At 42.7% G+C, this 16,938-nt stretch overlaps 1 protein-coding gene across 1 annotated transcript; it reads left to right on the top strand.

Annotated features, from left to right (window-relative positions):
- The first annotated feature begins 1,552 nt into the window (after window positions 1-1,552).
- On the top strand, window positions 1,553-16,573 carry LOC121324148 (WD repeat-containing protein 20). Its single transcript, XM_041265676.1, has 4 exons — window positions 1,553-1,856; window positions 11,990-12,172; window positions 13,072-14,367; window positions 16,052-16,573. The coding sequence occupies exons 1-4, from the start codon at window positions 1,593-1,595 to the stop codon at window positions 16,103-16,105; spliced, it is 1,797 nt and encodes a 598-aa protein (XP_041121610.1). The 5' UTR covers window positions 1,553-1,592; the 3' UTR covers window positions 16,106-16,573.
- Window positions 16,574-16,938: the final 365 nt, after the last annotated feature.

The following is a 16,938-nucleotide window of genomic DNA, read 5'->3' as shown; positions in this document are numbered from 1 at the left end:
ACCCCACCAGCTACTTCCTCTCTAGCCTCTGTGGGCACCGGAGCCACTGGCACTGTCGTCATTTTATTGTTTCTGTAGACTGCGCATTGGCTAAACGATTGAGTCATAACAGATAAGAAATAATTACAGAACAATCAGCTGCTGACTGCAAACAGAGGAACGATCGCCTGCAAGTCTGATTCAGAGCACTCTGTGATTCGAGCGCAGCCTGTAACTGGAGTCTAACGATACAAGTCTGATTCAGAGCACTCTGTGATTCGAGCGCAGCCTGTAACTGGAGTCTAACGATACAAGTCTGATTCAGAGCACTCTGTGATTCGAGCGCAGCCTGTAACTGGAGTCTAACGATACAAGTCTGATTCAGAGCACTCTGTGATTCGAGCGCAGCCTGTAACTGGAGTCTAACGATACAAGTCTGATTCAGAGCACTCTGTGATTCGAGCGCAGCCTGTAACTGGAGTCTAACGATACAAGTCTGATTCAGAGCACTCTGTGATTCGAGCGCAGCCTGTAACTGGAGTCTAACGATACAAGTCTGATTCAGAGCACTCTGTGATTCGAGCGCAGCCTGTAACTGGAGTCTAACGATACAAGTCTGATTCAGAGCACTCTGTGATTCGAGCGCAGCCTGTAACTGGAGTCTAACGATACAAGTCTGATTCAGAGCACTCTGTTATTTCACTGCAGGCTGTACTGGGTTGAAGATTTTTGTGTGTTTGTTGCTGTCCCATTCCACTATCCGATACATTGTAATGGATGCTTTGTGCTGTTCTTGCTTAAATCCTCATTTACAGGCTCACACGCTAATGCCCCTTTTCCAATACTGGGGCTCTTCTTAAAAGACCCCTAAAAAGTTTCCTTTCTGAAATGAGGGAGTTGTGGAAATGAATGGTAGGGATATCCCATTGGAACTTCAACCAATTTCATAACTGCGGCAACAGCACGTTCGGTGAATGGAAGATTCCAGATGGGGCAGAAATTGCATTTTCACGCCCCCTAGTGGCTAAACTTAAACCAATCGTTATTAATGGTTATTATTACAGAGAAAATGAGAAAAGTGCATATCATGCTATTTGTGTTACTATGTAAGTCCTGTTAATTAATCCCTTGATTTTATTTGAGAGACAGTTCTATCTTTTAAACTGATTTTTAAATGTATTTTTAGAAAGCCTTGCAATGCTACTGTTGGACAGCAGGTGGTGTTGTTTACAGTCAAACCTTGATTAACCCTTCCTTGGCAACCTGTCTGCGGTGTGCCGTGCTCTTCAGCCCTGCTGTTAAAGGAAATGCATTCTTCAGCCCCCGGTCTCTGCTCATCACAGAACAGAGCAGTTCTGGGTGGGTTATATTTACAGGTAAAGGGTTAGGGTTATATTTTGTTATCTTGATTTGGGGAGGTCACTTACAGTTGTAAGCATTGGAAATGGAACTGAAAGAACAGGAACTGACCCATTTCAGGAATTGCATTTTTTTTTTTTTGCAAGCCGAACACGATCACGTGATCCCGTTGCCTCCGGACGGCGGAGAGGAGGAAGGGCGAGCGCGTCAGCGCGCATGCTCCGCGGGGAAGATCCGGGCTCGGGGCAGGATGAATGCTAATGTCCAAAATGGCGGCGGAGGGAGGAGGGAAGGAGATGAACGAAATTAAAAGTCAGTTCACCACCCGGGAAGGCGTCTACAAACTCCTCAGTCACTCCGAATATAGCCGCCCCAACCGGGTCCCTTTCAATTCGCAGGGCTCCAACCCGGTGAAGGTCTCCTTCGTGAACGTCAACGACCAGTCCGGTAACGGGGATAGGGTCTGCTTCAATGTGGGCCGGGAGCTTTACTTTTACATCTACAAAGGCGTCAGGAAGGTAAACACGACGGGTCCTCCCCGCACCTATACTTACTATTTATAAATGGGTTTAAAAAAAAAAACAAATAACCTCCTGCAGCTCGGCCCGGCTGCGGGTGACGCAGTTTTGAAGGTGTTCGCCGCTCCAGTCTGTTGAAGTGTGTGGCTCGGTCAGTGCTGGTGTGAGGTGGTGCTGTGTGTGGTTATAGTAAGTGTCACAAACTGTAAGGCCTCTGCTGCTGCTGCTCAGCTCATGCATTTTAACCAGCAGGTTGTTCAGTGCGCAGACCTGACCGGGCATTGAGCGTGTTCCTCGGTCAAGTTGATGGCAGCTCTGCGTTTTATTATTAGTCCGCAGCTGGTTGGTGCTGTGACGGCTGTGTCTGTCTCGCCCAGTCCTGCGTGACACGGATGCTGTGATCCAGCTCGGCTGGCATGTTCTTTTCATCATTGTAATTGCTGTTGAGTGAGTGCCGGTGTGCGAGTGTGGGCCTCGTTGTGTAGTATTGTCTGGCAGGAGTAATTGGTGTCAGCAAGCGGCTTCTCAAACAGTTCCACACTGTCACCGCTGCGCTCTGGGCTGGGTATTGCCCTGTTTATAGGAAGTCGGTGAATTGTAAAAGTTGAGGGTTATGCGTAGCGGATGGACTTGGTACTGTGGTCCTCTTAGACGTGATAAGCAGATTCCCTGTACCCAGTGTGCAATTTCAGATGTCGAAACAGTTGTAGTATTGGGTAGTTTTGCGCGACCGTCAATTTAAAGAACACGCTTTACAGAAACATTGCTGGCAAGCGCAGAGCGATTCTAGTTCGGGGTTTTACAAAACGACGCTTACTGTGCGTGTTTTGCTTCATTTAATTTGTAGTGCACCCATTCCCCGGTAATGCCGCTGTCCACGTCAATTTATGCTACCTATCAAAATGATCCTACTTTGCGTACTGCGCATGCCCTACTACTTAAACCCTGCACTGCGCATGTCCATATTTTTTTTTTTTAAGCCCGAGGAAACGCATCCAAATTTGCTGTCAGTTTGTTTTCTGAGATGAGAAAGTAGATGTTTTGTGAAGTTGCATTTTACTCCGTGTAGTAATTCGTTTTATATTAAATAGACAGCTGTTAACGAGAACATGTATCCATTGTCGTTGTTGTTCTTAAGTAGTAATTACAAAAAAAAGTTGTGAAACAGTCTGTACAAACAGCATGAGTTAATTCCGGACAGGAACACAATAGGCTTCAGTTAAAATATATGAATGTTAATCCTGGTGCATGTGACTACTTCTATACCTCTAAACTGTTTTATTATTGTAAGTTTTTTTGATTAATCAAACGCTGTGTTCTTGCGTAATTTGCCACATCATCGTGCTGGTTTCTAAATAGGAGATTGATGTTCTTTTTTTGTGTGAACTTTATTTTGACGTCATATTCAAATCTATGTAGCTTAATATTTGAATATTTGTTGTATGGGTGGGGTGACTGGTTTGGTCTGGGTTTTCAGAAAGAATGGATGCTATCTGAGCAGTTGAAGCCTAGAGGGAAGCACTAAACAGAGTCTGATTGGCGCTTTATTATATGTTACTCTGCAAACTCATTACTTGGGTGCTAGTGACCTACCACGGCATGAATCTGTAGTGGGAGTGTTTGCTGGGGCATAGGGAGGTGTCTTTCTCTGTGAACATCTGTCTGTCGCATGTTTCCATGCATCCTGACTATTCTGTACTCGTTCCTCTGTGCTGCTCTGTGTGTGTGCATCATGGTCACTTGTTCCTCTGTGCTGCTCTGTGTGTGTGCATCATGGTCACTCGTTCCTCTGTGCTGCTCTGTGTGTGTGCATCATGGTCACTTGTTCCTCTGTGCTGCTGTGTGTGTACTGTGTGTGTGCATCATGGTCACTCGTTCCTCTGTGCTGCTCTGTGTGTGTGCCTCATGGTCACTCGTTCCTCTGTGCTGCTGTGTGTGTACTGTGTGTGTGCATCATGGTCACTCGTTCCTCTGTGCTGCTCTGTGTGTGTGCCTCATGGTCACTCGTTCCTCTGTGCTGCTGTGTGTGTACTGTGTGTGTGCATCATGGTCACTTGTTCCTCTGTGCTGCTCTGTGTGTGTGCATCATGGTCACTCGTTCCTCTGTGCTGCTCTGTGTGTGTGCATTATGGTCACTCCTGCATCTGTACTGCTCTGTGTGTACTGTGTGTGTGCATCATGGTCACTCGTTCCTCTGTGCAGCTCTGTGTGTGTGCATCATGGTCACTCGTTCCTCTGTGCTGCTGTGTGTGTACTGTGTGTGTGCATCATGGTCACTCGTTCCTCTGTGCTGCTCTGTGTGTGTGCATCATGGTCACTCGTTCCTCTGTGCTGCTGTGTGTGTACTGTGTGTGTGCATCATGGTCACTTGTTCCTCTGTGCTGCTCTGTGTGTGTGTGTGTGTGTGCATCATGGTCACTCGTTCCTCTGTGCTGCTCTGTGTGTGTGTACTGTGTGTGTGCATCGTGGTCAGCTAGTTTTTAATGTTACTGACGCTGCTGCTCTGACTAGTCATGGCGGGGAATTTATGTTATTAACATGCTTGTTGTATTGTGCACATTTTGTCCAAACACATTGATCTTACAAATTATTTCTGAAAAAGCACTCAAAGCAAATACTTTGTTTACTCTCCTCCCTGATGAAATGGTGTTTCATATGCAGAGCCATATAAATTCCAGGACGTATGTGTGAATTGTAACCGCAGCGTACCTTCCGTTGTCATTGTTTTCTCCCTCCTCTTTGTTTCTGTGCTGACACTCACTTCTGTTGGCTGAAATGCAAGACTGTTTCCAGTGCCCTGCAGGTATCTACTCTGCTCGTCCTTTACCATCGATCCAACACAAAGGCTTCGGTAGATGGCTTTGCAAAATATCTGCCCTAAAACTACAGATACAGATACAGATAGACATAGACTACACAGTGGAAGGGAAAGGGATGTGATTCCTGTAAACACTGCAGGCAGGGTGTCCTGTAACCTTGGAAACATCTCAAGCCTCTCTCCTTTGACATGTCTGTTAGCTGATTGACAGCCTACAGATCACCCCTGATTGTAAGCCCTGATGGTTCTGCAAACGTGGCTTTCCTTTGAGACGTCTGTGAAACAGCGCTGCCTCTCCGCAGCTGTGTTGGTGGGTTGAGGAGGACAGTTCATTCTTTTAAAAGGTATTAGTTAAACAAAAACATGACCTGCTCATATCTGTGAGTCTGTTCCACTTTGGTCAGCAATGTACACTGAAGTGCATCTGTGAAGACAAAATAACTGTTTTTCTCCAGAGGTAGTTTCCACGTGAACTCAGTTCGGTTCAATTAGAAACTAATCATGTGTAAAAAGGGCCTAAGTGATAGATATATTAGTCTGCTAAATGACTAATTAGTGTCACCAAGCAACTGAACCCAGAAAGTGAGTGACCAGTAAGGGGCGCTGAAGGTAAGCTATGCGCAGCAGCTTGCTCCCAACCCACTGCCATGCTTACAAACTGCTTGAAACTGTATTAAAATATACAAGCATACTGTACTGAGTGGACAGCAGGTTTTGCTGCGGTCTGATTGCTCAGATGGTTGGCCTCCAGTGACTTTAGTAACGCATCTCTCCACTGATGTCGTTTTGTGCAAGAAACTAGTAGGCAGAAATGATCTGGTATGCACACACAGACTAGTAACAACAAAAGCCCAAGATAAGCTTACAATTGGTTTACAGTAGTTTTGATTACATTTGACACACCCTATTGCGGGGGGGGGGTCCTTTAATGCATGGCAGTGAATCAGACTTTACTTCCCAGCAGCAGCCGCTGTAGGTTATTTTGGCAACTAACGCTTTGTGTTTGGTAGATCCTGGCAGTGGTCTGTCAGCAAACTGAAAAAACAAGTTTTGTTTTGTTATTTGTTTATGGTTCATAAGGGGATCCAAAACCCTTTGAGGCTCATGTTTGATGTGAAAAGTCAAAATGTTCTAGAGGAACCAGAGATTTGAGGTGGGGGGTTTTTTTGTATTTTTTTAGTTTTAAGAAACTTCACAGAACTGTAATTTACCTACTCCGTCCAGCAATTAGTTCTTTGATCAGTAGGGGTACATGGCATTTCATCCAGCACTTGATGACTATCTCGAATACAGTGCAGGTTAGCAGACCCTTCCTGTTAGGCTATAGGAGGAAGCTGAGGTCTGCTGACAGGATGATCCGAGTACTCCCTTGAAATGTTCCTTTTGTACAATAGATTCCTGAATTCAACCACATGATTTTTGTAAAAATTATTATTTTTTTTAAATGGTTACAAAAAAAGCTAACAAAATATGGTAAAATCTGTATCAACTTAAAAAAAAAAATCGGTGTCATCCAGTGGTTCCTTTTATTGAAACCCCGTAGAAGCGTCTGCAGCTGTGTCAAGCAATTTCGCTTCAGTGATCTCTAAAAACAGAACACAGTTGCTCGCGGCATAGCGCACTGCCAGGCCTCACTGAACTTCCAGTTAATTCCAAAGAGGAAGCATCATGTACCGCCGGCATCATTTAAAAACGTCACTGCCGTTGTTTGCGTATAAGGTGCAGATGTGCTGTTTACAATCTAAAGTACACTGTATTCCTTACATACACCTTCCAGCCAGTCTGAGAGTTTGTTGCATACATATAATTGTCCTTCGTTTCATTTCAGTGTGGGACGCTGTTCTGTTAGAGATGCTTCAGCAGCATTATGAGAACCAGTGCTATGGCATATATCACCAAGGAGATCTAGACGCAGAGATGAGCATGCAGCCTACCATGACAATGGCATCTTTAAATAGGGCTTTGTGTCAAAGCCATCAAAGCTAGTCAGATAAACAACGCTGCTGATGATAAAATCACAGTGTAATTCATGCACGCTGTAAATGCCTCGTGACCTTTCAGCTCACTGCTGTACATGTGTGGACTAGCGGCAGGGCTCTGTTTGTTATAACCCTTCAGTGCAGATTGGGTTTTCAGTTAGGGATTGACCACTTTTATTTTAACAATAATACCAACAAAATGATCCTAACTATATGAGCACAAGGTCATGCAAATCAGTTCATTTAACCAAACTGTCAAAAAAGATGAAAGCCCAACAGCTGGCAGTCCTTTCATATTCCTCTGAGCATTGCAGGATTTCCAATGGAATGTAATGTATACGCGGTTCCCACACTGTCTAGGTGTAGAGGAATTACAAAGTTCAACGGTAGGTGTACCGAGTGCATGGGAAGTGCTGCAGGAATGGCTGGGTTTACCTTCAGATGCATCCCATTGGCATTGGCCTTTTTCTCCAACATGCTTCTGAAACTTATGCTGAGTGTAGAAACTACGGGCTGTAGTCGGCACATTTAGTGATGTACAGTGTTGCAAAGATGTGGTAATTCTCACTGATATTTCAGAATGTGCAAGACATTGTATTTTTGATTAGGAGATTGTATTTAGTGCAACGTTTCATTGCAACGTGTAGTTGCTTGTTAAGGGACACAGAACAGTGCTTCGTTTATAGAAATGACGAGACTGATACCTTCTTGTATGTTGTTTTTTTTTTTTTTGTTGGTTTTTATTATTTAAAAATGCAGAGGTGGATATTGAGCCAGGGCTGATGTCAAATGTGTAGGCGAGAGCCCGCCTTCTAAACGCCAGTCACCTTTTCCACTGAAGTGCCCCGCTGCTGCTATAGAAGAGATCATGTGCCAGCATTTAGCTGCGTACTCCCTATCGGAAGCCTGGTGTAATCCAGCTCATTCAGCAGCAGACCTGGCTTTGTTTTGTTTTTAAATTATGATAAAAACTAAGCAACAGCTAATAAAATGGTTCAGGGGCAAGGCTGGGAATTACGATAAAGTACACCCTGAAAAATAGGTAGGCTATGATAAATAAAAATAAATGAAGCAAATGCTAATTTGAAATTAATAAAATGAACCTTTCAGAACAAGCATTTCCAGCACCCTCTTGCTAGCTTCATAACAGAACAACGTTATTCCTCCCAGACAATCTGTATGTGTACTTGCTGCAAAATAGGAGTAATTATCAGTATTTTAACAACCGTAAATGCTGGAGAAGAATTGGAAGATTTTCCAAATGTGATTAAAGCGCACCTGTCCCGTGTTACTAAGAGACACACAGCGTAGTGTTACTCTGTATGCAAGACATTACAAACAGCAGTGAATACTCCTCGTGCATAATGTAGAAAGGACTTGAGTTAACCAAGAAGTTGCATCCATTTTCATCCATCCAAACTCCTCTGCATGTGACATCATCGAACCTCGTACATGCTCTGGAGTGAAATGAGTGAATTAAAATTTGTATTTCTTAACGCAGGTTGTATGAAAGTCAGCTCGCAGGGTTAGAAACACCTTCACATTAATGTGGTAAATGCAAGTGAAAACAGAGTAGCCTTCCAGCTTTACACTGCAGAACAACATGAACACTTAGCGTCCAACCTGTCAGACATGCTGAGTTTAAACATGACACCATATTCCACATTATTCATTGATGAGTGCCTTTCACGCCAGCACTGCACAGGAGTAGAAGACAAAGCCGCTGCCTCCTCTTTCGATTTCCAATCAACTGCTTCTTAGCTCTGGTACGCCTCCAAATTGTGTATTCATTTCACTCGACAGTCCGCGTGGGGCACTGGGCAGTCTCGAACTCTTCAGACAGATCTGACTAAATGAACCCAGGTAGTGATTAGATAATGCAACTGTAACACTTCAGATCCCAGAGTATCTGTCTTAACAGTTTTGCCCCGGCCATGACCAGCCAGGTCTATGGATGCAGACTCTCAAAAGCTGAACCCTTTTAATTGTCTGAATTCAGCCCACTCAGCTGGAAATGCACTAATAACACATTTGTTTAAAAAAAACAACTTTAGGTTCTAAAAGATTGAGCAAAGTCTTTATTTTAATAGGTTTTGATAACCAGACCACTCAGGCTTTGCTCCCAGTGTCTGTAATGCCATCAGAAACTGTAATGTGAAAAAAAAAAAAAAAAAAAACTATTTGAGGTTCCTCTGCTAGTTCAGGTTCCCTCCTGGGCATCGTACAGACAAATGAACACTTTTGTGTCTTTCGTTTTAGAAAGCCACTGCTGCCATCATACAGTATTTCCAGGAACTTTGTTGTGCAGTGAACACCTTGAGAAACTAAGTACAAACAACTCGAGTTTTAGGAGGGATTTGTGTAGGAAGACCTTCATTGCACGCTGGTCACACATTTGATTTTAATGCAGGGAAGCTTACAAATGAAAGTCTGTTAACCGTAGCTTTGGGGTTTGCATTTTATTGAACTCATTTTCCAAGTTAGGAGTGGTTGAGTCAAGCATTTGGCAGCAGCATGCTTGAGGACAATACGTTTGCACTGGAAGCTCCTGCAAGCAGAGGGAATCAACTGATAGTTATGAAAGATATTATTGCAGGAAATAAATTAGTTTCTTTAAGTGAATTCAAAGATCAGCTTACATTTTGAAACGATTAGTATATCTAGTAATTATGCTTGTGTCACGATAAAGTAATTTGCCGCTAGCTTAAAAGGGATTAATTACTTGCCTGTTTTTGAAAAGCAAAATGAATCATTCTAGACACCCTCTTTTTAAAAATGATTTGGCAAAATAGTAAAATTTGTTGTCTTGGTCACTTGTTTATTATATATTGGATATATTATATATAAAGCGACTTACAGAGACTTGGGGTTGAACTATGCTTCACAACTGCTGCTCCAGAGTCACTTACAATAGGACCTCGCTTTTACGTCTCGTCTGAAGGACGGAGCACAAGGAGGTTAAGTGACTTGCTCAGGGTCCCACACAGTGAGTCAGTGGCTGGGATTGAACCTGGACCCTCCTGGTAACAAACAAGCCCCTTTCTTTAAACACTGGGCTAAGCTTTAAGTTTGAAACCTCCATTTAACATTGATTGATTTCTGCTTGCCTAGTAGGATTTTCATATCGTAGCTAATTGCTGCTCCACAAATAGCACTTCCCCTTTGCATACCAGTGCTGTACAAGCGCAAGGGAGGATGCAGCTGCGACAGGCAGGCCAGGCCCAGCGGTCTCTGTCTTCTCATATTGTATAGCCACTTCCCAGGGGCTTTCACATAACGTTTGAACTCTTCACTGCATCATTAAACTAAGGGCATACCTCTTAACACGAATGTTGCTCTGGTTGGTTAGTAATTGGGAAATTAAGCTGCTTTACAGTTTCCCCACATCCACTATAATTCCTTGGTGGCTGTTTACTGCATTTCACCACTGTTACTTTACATTTATGTGCACTCTTATTTCTAATTCGAGAGAGAACTCTTTTTTTTGTTTTTTTTCCCCAACCACCAGTCATGGAGATTGTCAGAATAGGGTGCTTCAGTATTTGTGGGATTTGATTTCTCATTAAGTTTGTTTCTATTTAAAAGTACCTGGTCGTTTTATCCTTTGCTATTTCTAGTTCCAGTTTGCCCGGGAGTCCAGTATCTAGCAGGCTGGTTTCTGAGCTGCTGTGTTTTCTCCGCTTACTGGACTATTTGAACACTGTTCATTGCATCTGTGGCACTAGGTTTGGCCCCTGAGTCAATGCTGGATTTTTCATGGTTTTTCCTATCTTGGAATGTCCCAGGTTGTACCCAGAACTAAACATTTAGATATCTAGTAAATGTCATCAATTATCGGTTTAAAAGAGATGTATCTTCTAACATCTCCACACAGCTCTGCTCTTTGGGCTGTACTGTGCATGGAATAGAGGGTGTAGACTTAGTGGAAGGTGTCCTCTCTTAACCCTAAACAATGGCAATACATTCACAATTACCCAGCGACTGCGCGCTACAGTTCTTCTATATACTGTGTGGTTAGGAATTGGGTTATTTTACAATTTTTTTTAAATTTTGAATCGACATACTTTTTCTTATTTTCTCCCCAATTTTGAAAGTCCAATTATTTTAATTTCAACCCGGCTCAGCACTGCCACCCCCGTGCTGACTCGGGAGAGACGAGGACAGACACACGCGTCGTCTGAAAAGTATGCTGTCAGCTGTCCGCTTCTTTTCACTCTGCGGGCCCACCATGCAGCCATCTCAGAGCTACAACATGGGAGGACCACGCAGCTTGCAGGCAGACCCGCAGGTTCCTGGCCAGTCTACAGGGGTCGCTGGTGAGCCGAGGACACTCTGGCCGACCTAGGCCCTCCCCACCAATTGTGCGCCGCCCCCTGGGAGCTCCCGTCTTTGGTCGGCAGTGGAATAGCCTGGACCCAAACTGGCCACCTTCAGGCAATTGGGTGCATCCTGCACTCTACGTGGAGCGCCTTTGATAAATAGCACCACACACTCGAATTCTAAAACTGGCAAATATCTTGTTGCCTTCTCACCTAATATCTTCATGTAATCTTTCCATTCTGTGTCTCGGATGCAAGTCTAATTTAAAATGAAAGTGCAGTGCAGTTAGTTTCATGTGAATTGCAGCGTTTCAAGGACACTGGTTTGTGCATGGCTGTGTTTTTATTCATTGGGTGTTTTTTTTTTTTTTTTTTTTTTTTTTAAATGTTTAAAATTCTAATCTCGTTTTAGAGGTCTGGGCATTATTAGTAGTAGAGTTGCGCGTTTCCAGAAAGACTCTGCCTGACAGAATGTCAGCTCCAGGAGGGCACACTGCTGCGAGGAACAAGTTGGCTAACATCCATATACTGGATATGAAAGCATGATATGAGATTGATTTGTTGACAGTAATGTAAGGGTGCCCATGATGTCCAGGAAGTGCTGTGCGTGTGTGCGTGCATGTTTGGAGTCAGATTGATTATGTCTCTTTTTTTTTCAACCCTGTATATAGGCCCCTTCTGTGTATGTGGATGGATTTATATAAAGTTTTGCTTCCAGCCATGTCTTGCTTCGTTAAACTAATAAGCTGAATATCCTTTCCAAATATGTATTGCTGCTAATCCTTTAGCCCTGTGCATTCAGTGTTTTAGTAGTTCCACTGTCTTGTGCCCTCGCCAGGGAGAGAGTCCCATCACTGACGTGTTTTCCATGCTGTATCTCAGTATGTAATGCATTTCTTCTCGTTTCAGTGACTGTGGTTGCCTGATAGGTGTAAGGCTGGGAAAGTGGGTGTATTTTGCATGTTGTTTAGTTTTTGTTTTATCAAGGAGTGTAATGTTTGCTTTGCTTTCTTCCAGGCTGCTGATTTAAGTAAACCCATAGATAAAAGGATATACAAGGGAACACAGCCCACCTGCCATGACTTCAACCACCTGACGGCCACGGCAGAGAGTGTTTCCCTGCTCGTAGGATTCTCTGCTGGTCAGGTCCAGCTCATAGACCCTATAAAGAAGGAAACCAGCAAGCTATTTAATGAAGAAGTGAGTATTGTATTGTGTATTCAGTATGGCTTGCATTATTGACCTGGACTGCTGTTTGACGTAACAATTGATTTAGATTAGAGTTTTTTTTGTTGTATGTTTTTACTTACTGTACACAGCCTGATGTTTCTAAATGCAGAAATAAATCCAAACATTAATATTATCATACTTGTAAAGAACAGTGCTGCTGTTTCTGCTCAATTTCCTATGCACAATAAAGCTTGAAGGTTTCTATTGATTATAAACAGGAATAAAATAAAGCGATTCACTCACTGGTAAATAATATATTGAAGTGTGCTCCAGTGTACCACAGTGCAAGAAGGCTTTAGGAATCATGGAACATAGAACAGTCTGAGGGTTAAGGTTATAGGATTAGGGTCCGGGTACTAGTGATAATTTATCAGTAGTGTGGGAGTTTACCTTGTGGATAGTCTTATAAACAATGTATATAGCAATGCTTTTAATGCTTCTAGTCCAGGCCAGCCAGTCTATATCACAGTGATATGTAGAGCAACACAAGTTAGCTAGAAATCTCAAGAATGATGCAGGGGATTCAGTTTCCTCAAGACCATGCTTGTAGAAAATCTATAAAGTAAGTCCCCATATTCAAGCAAAGTCAGAATGATTCAACGATAAACGAGTGTTTTAAATACTGTACTGCTCGCATAGACAGGGATCAGTAAACTTGAAACAGATTTACACAGAAAGGACAAATGCACAATAAATTCAAGTCTCTTAACAGCCAAATAATTGTTGTAATAATTAGAAAATCCACTGCATTTGAAATTTTGAAAAATTGTAGGAGACAAGGATATTGAAGCAAGAAATGAAATGTTTAACATATGTAACCCTATATCTGTTTGTAAATGGGCCTGTGTTTTTGTTTGTTCTTTCTGTAGAGGTTAATAGACAAGTCAAGAGTGACGTGTGTGAAGTGGGTGCCCGGCTCGGAAAGCCTGTTCCTTGTAGCTCACTCCAGTGGCAATATGTACTTGTATAACGTGGAGCACACTTGCGGCACCACTGCCCCACACTACCAGCTGCTGAAGCAGGGTGAAAACTACGCCGTGCACACCTGCAAGAGCAAATCCACCAGAAACCCTTTGCTGAAATGGACGGTGGGCGAGGGGGCCCTCAATGAGTTTGCATTTTCCCCTGATGGGAAGTTCTTGGCGTGTGCGAGTCAGGACGGGTTTCTCCGTGTTTTTAATTTCGACTCGGTGGAGCTACACGGTACAATGAAAAGCTACTTCGGGGGACTGCTGTGTGTGTGTTGGAGCCCGGATGGCAAATACATTGTCACGGGTGGAGAGGACGATTTGGTTACAGTTTGGTCTTTTTTGGACTGCAGAGTAATAGCCAGGGGTCATGGACATAAATCCTGGGTAAGTGTGGTGGCCTTTGACCCTTACACTACAAGCGTGGAAGAGGGCGACCCCATGGAGTTCAGTGGGAGTGACGAGGACTTCCAAGACCAGATCCACTTTGGTCGAGACAGGGCAAACAGCACACAGTCTAGGCTATCCAAAAGGAATTCTACAGACAGCCGTCCGGTAAGTGTCACGTATAGGTTTGGCTCTGTCGGACAGGACACGCAACTGTGCTTATGGGACCTCACGGAAGACATCCTCTTTCCCCATCTTCCCCTCTCCCGAACGAGGACACACACAAACGTTATGAATGCCACGAGTCCGCCTGCAGGCAGTGGCGGTACCAACCCAGGAAGCAACGGAAACAACAGCATTAGTAGCAGCGGCAGCACCCCAGGCAACTCGCTACCTCCCCAGCTTCCTCGTTCCAACAGCCTTCCGCACTCTGCAGCAGCCAACGCCAACAGCAAGAGCAGCACCGTGGACGGTGCCATCGCTTCAGGGGTCAGCAAGTTTGCAACGCTGTCATTGCACGACCGCAAGGAACGGCACCACGAGAAAGACCACAAGAGGAATCACAGCATGGGACACATCACTAGCAAAAGCAGCGACAAACTGAACCTTGTTACTAAAACTAAAACGGACCCTGCAAAGACACTGGGAACTCCCCTCTGTCCCCGAATGGAAGATGTTCCCTTGTTAGAGCCTCTCATCTGTAAAAAGATAGCACACGAAAGACTTGCTGTCTTGATATTTCTTGAGGACTGTTTAGTTACTGCCTGTCAGGAGGGATTTATTTGCACATGGGCGAGGCCTGGAAAAGTGGTAAGTCTGTGTGACTGAAGAACTCGCCTAGCAAAGCTAGCAGATTGCAGTGTTAGCAGCAGATGGTGTATATGCTACAGCTATGCCCAAACATTTTGTATTGCCCTATAGAATTAACTGATTTTGTTTCACAAAAGATGAATGAAACCTTCTGAACAATGTTACATTAACATATTGAATTGCATACCACTTTGTAGTTTTCCATTTACGAAAAATGTGGCATTTCGAAATGTAAAATGAAATACTGTACTACTTACTACTGTGGCTTTCTTCCGGCAGACTTTTGTGATAATTGTGCAGTTTCTTTATTTCATAAATAAAAGATCTAAGTTATGTTCATAAAGTTTATTTTATTTTATTATTTCAATCCTAAAATTATAGGAGATGCAAAACTTTTGGCCATAGCTGTACACTGTATTGGGGATTTATCTGTTATAAATATTTATTTGAAAGAAAGCATTTGTGAATTTGTAGGGTTGTGCAGAAAATGCAGATTTTACTTTCCATTAACTACATATCTAGCAGGTAGCACGGTGTGTTGTGCAGAAATCCCATTATTGGTAATGTTAGAAGTGGATGTTGTCTGATGGTATTTTTATTTTTATTGGCGCTCCTCCCGCAACACACTGTACAGAACTAACATGACATTGTTTTTAGGAGACAAGGATTTGTCCAGCCTGCCTGAAAATAGGACTCCCATTACATAGCCATTTTGATCCTATTAAACACTCAGTAGATATACTGAAAAACTAAAATTCAGTAACAAACATTTTGACTAGAAGTCTGAAGATATTGAAGAAGACTTCTGGTTGAAACCCTTGTGATATTGAAAGAAAATCCAGTTCAGATGACAATCTCTAAACCAAACTACACACCTTTAGTGGTGCCAGATTTGAAGGCTTGTTATGCCAGCAGTCATAATTTGTAAGCAGTGAGATTCCCTTTCAGCTCGCTCACTTCTCATAATCTAGAAGCAGTGAGATTCCCTTTCAGCTCGCTCACTTCTCATAATCTAGAAGCAGTGAGATTCCCTTTGAGCTCGCTCACTTTCATAATCTAGAAGCAGTGAGTGTGCAGACCTCTGAGAGGAGTGGTGTGCAGCGCTCGCATGACGCTCCCGGCTCGTCCTGATTTCCTGGTACACCCCTGGGAATCCAGTAGTGTTTCCAGTGTAATGAAGGAGGACAGAATCTGTTTCCTGGTGCATTAGGTTTATAAAACTGTTTGCAGCATGTTGTCTAGATACCAAAGCAGGATTTTATTTTATTTTATTTAACCAATGCTCGCTTGAAAGATGTTAGTTTTTGCCATGGGTAATATTACTAATGTTAGATTTGAATTTGTAATACTGCTCATTAGTTTAACTAACTACTATATAAAACCCTGAGCTTTCAAGACTTCAGAAAACTCTCTTTGGGTCTAAATGGAAGCGCTTGTTGTGACTCTCCCCCAACCAGCCACTATAGCCTGTGATGAGAATTTGGTAGATTTATGAATGTCCATGTATTCAGTGAGACTGCTCAGTAGTTACTGAGCCCCCAGCACCTTTTGAATGAATGTGTGAAGTGCCTTGCTGATGAATGTGTAGTCAGTGGGGTGGGAAGTGGGGGGTGTATTAGCTGTGTTTTATGCTCATCAGTGTTTCATGCGCAGACCAACGCTCACTGCATTGTTTCCTTTTCAGGGTTTACTTTCATCCCAAAACCAAGCGAACTCTCCCAGCGGGACTGTTGTATAGCTGTCTCAATTCTGCTGCTAAGAGCCCTTCATCACTGACGAGCAGTAACGACGCCAGAGCCCGGAGCTGTTCTTCATCCACACACAATTAGAAGTGCTTTTGTTTTTTCTTTTTGATGTGGACTAGTATGAGAGGTAGTAATATCTGCAAGCACGGACAGGATGAGGTGCAATGAAAAAAAATTCTGGAAAACATTGAAACTGCAAACCCAAGAAGGATTCTTTTTCTTTGTCTTTTCTTTGGAAAATGTTTTCAGTTATCCTTTTGCAGTTCACTTGAAGACTTCCACTTTAAGTTTTCCTTGGTTTAATGTTTCTCCATTTCTTCAAACTTTGGTGTAATTTAATCATATGTAATATTGTGTATAAAAGAAAAAAAATCTATCCTTTAAAAAAACAAAAAAAACAAATCCCAGTAAGTTAATGATCTATTTGAATTAGTATTTCACCATTGTGTACTTTGCACTGATTTCTTCTTATTTTTATTATATTGGAACATACGTATATATATATATATATATATATATATATATATATATATATATATATATATATATATATATATATATATATATATATATATATATAAAATAAATAAATATAAATGTGTATGTTAGAAGACAGCCTGGATGCACTGGTCAGGGATTGAAAGTCGTTACTTTCTAGCTTAACAGTTGTGACTCAAAGTTGGATGCTGCAATCATAGTTTTTTAAAGAAAATTTGTTTGCACTTAATACTTTAATGTTAGAAGAGAACTGCTTTAAAAATGTGGGTTGTGCAAGCACGCCCGAAAAACTAGGACTCGGAGAAAAGAAAGAATTCCTTTGTATCTC

Source organism: Polyodon spathula, chromosome 12 (assembly GCF_017654505.1).
Source record: "Polyodon spathula isolate WHYD16114869_AA chromosome 12, ASM1765450v1, whole genome shotgun sequence".
Taxonomy (NCBI): Eukaryota; Metazoa; Chordata; class Actinopteri; order Acipenseriformes; family Polyodontidae; genus Polyodon; species Polyodon spathula.
Note: the sequence above shows the minus strand (reverse complement) of the source record. Positions and strands in the feature narration are given on the sequence as shown.

Excerpts from the sequence above, each read along its gene's own strand:
- LOC121324148 (XM_041265676.1), top strand. The coding sequence starts at position 1,593 with ATGCTAATGTCCAAAATGGCGGCGGAGGGAGGAGGGAAGGAGATGAAC. Across the intron at positions 1,857-11,989 it reads TCTACAAAGGCGTCAGGAAG|GCTGCTGATTTAAGTAAACC; the intron begins GTAAACACGACG and ends GCTTTCTTCCAG. Across the intron at positions 12,173-13,071 it reads GCAAGCTATTTAATGAAGAA|AGGTTAATAGACAAGTCAAG; the intron begins GTGAGTATTGTA and ends TTCTTTCTGTAG.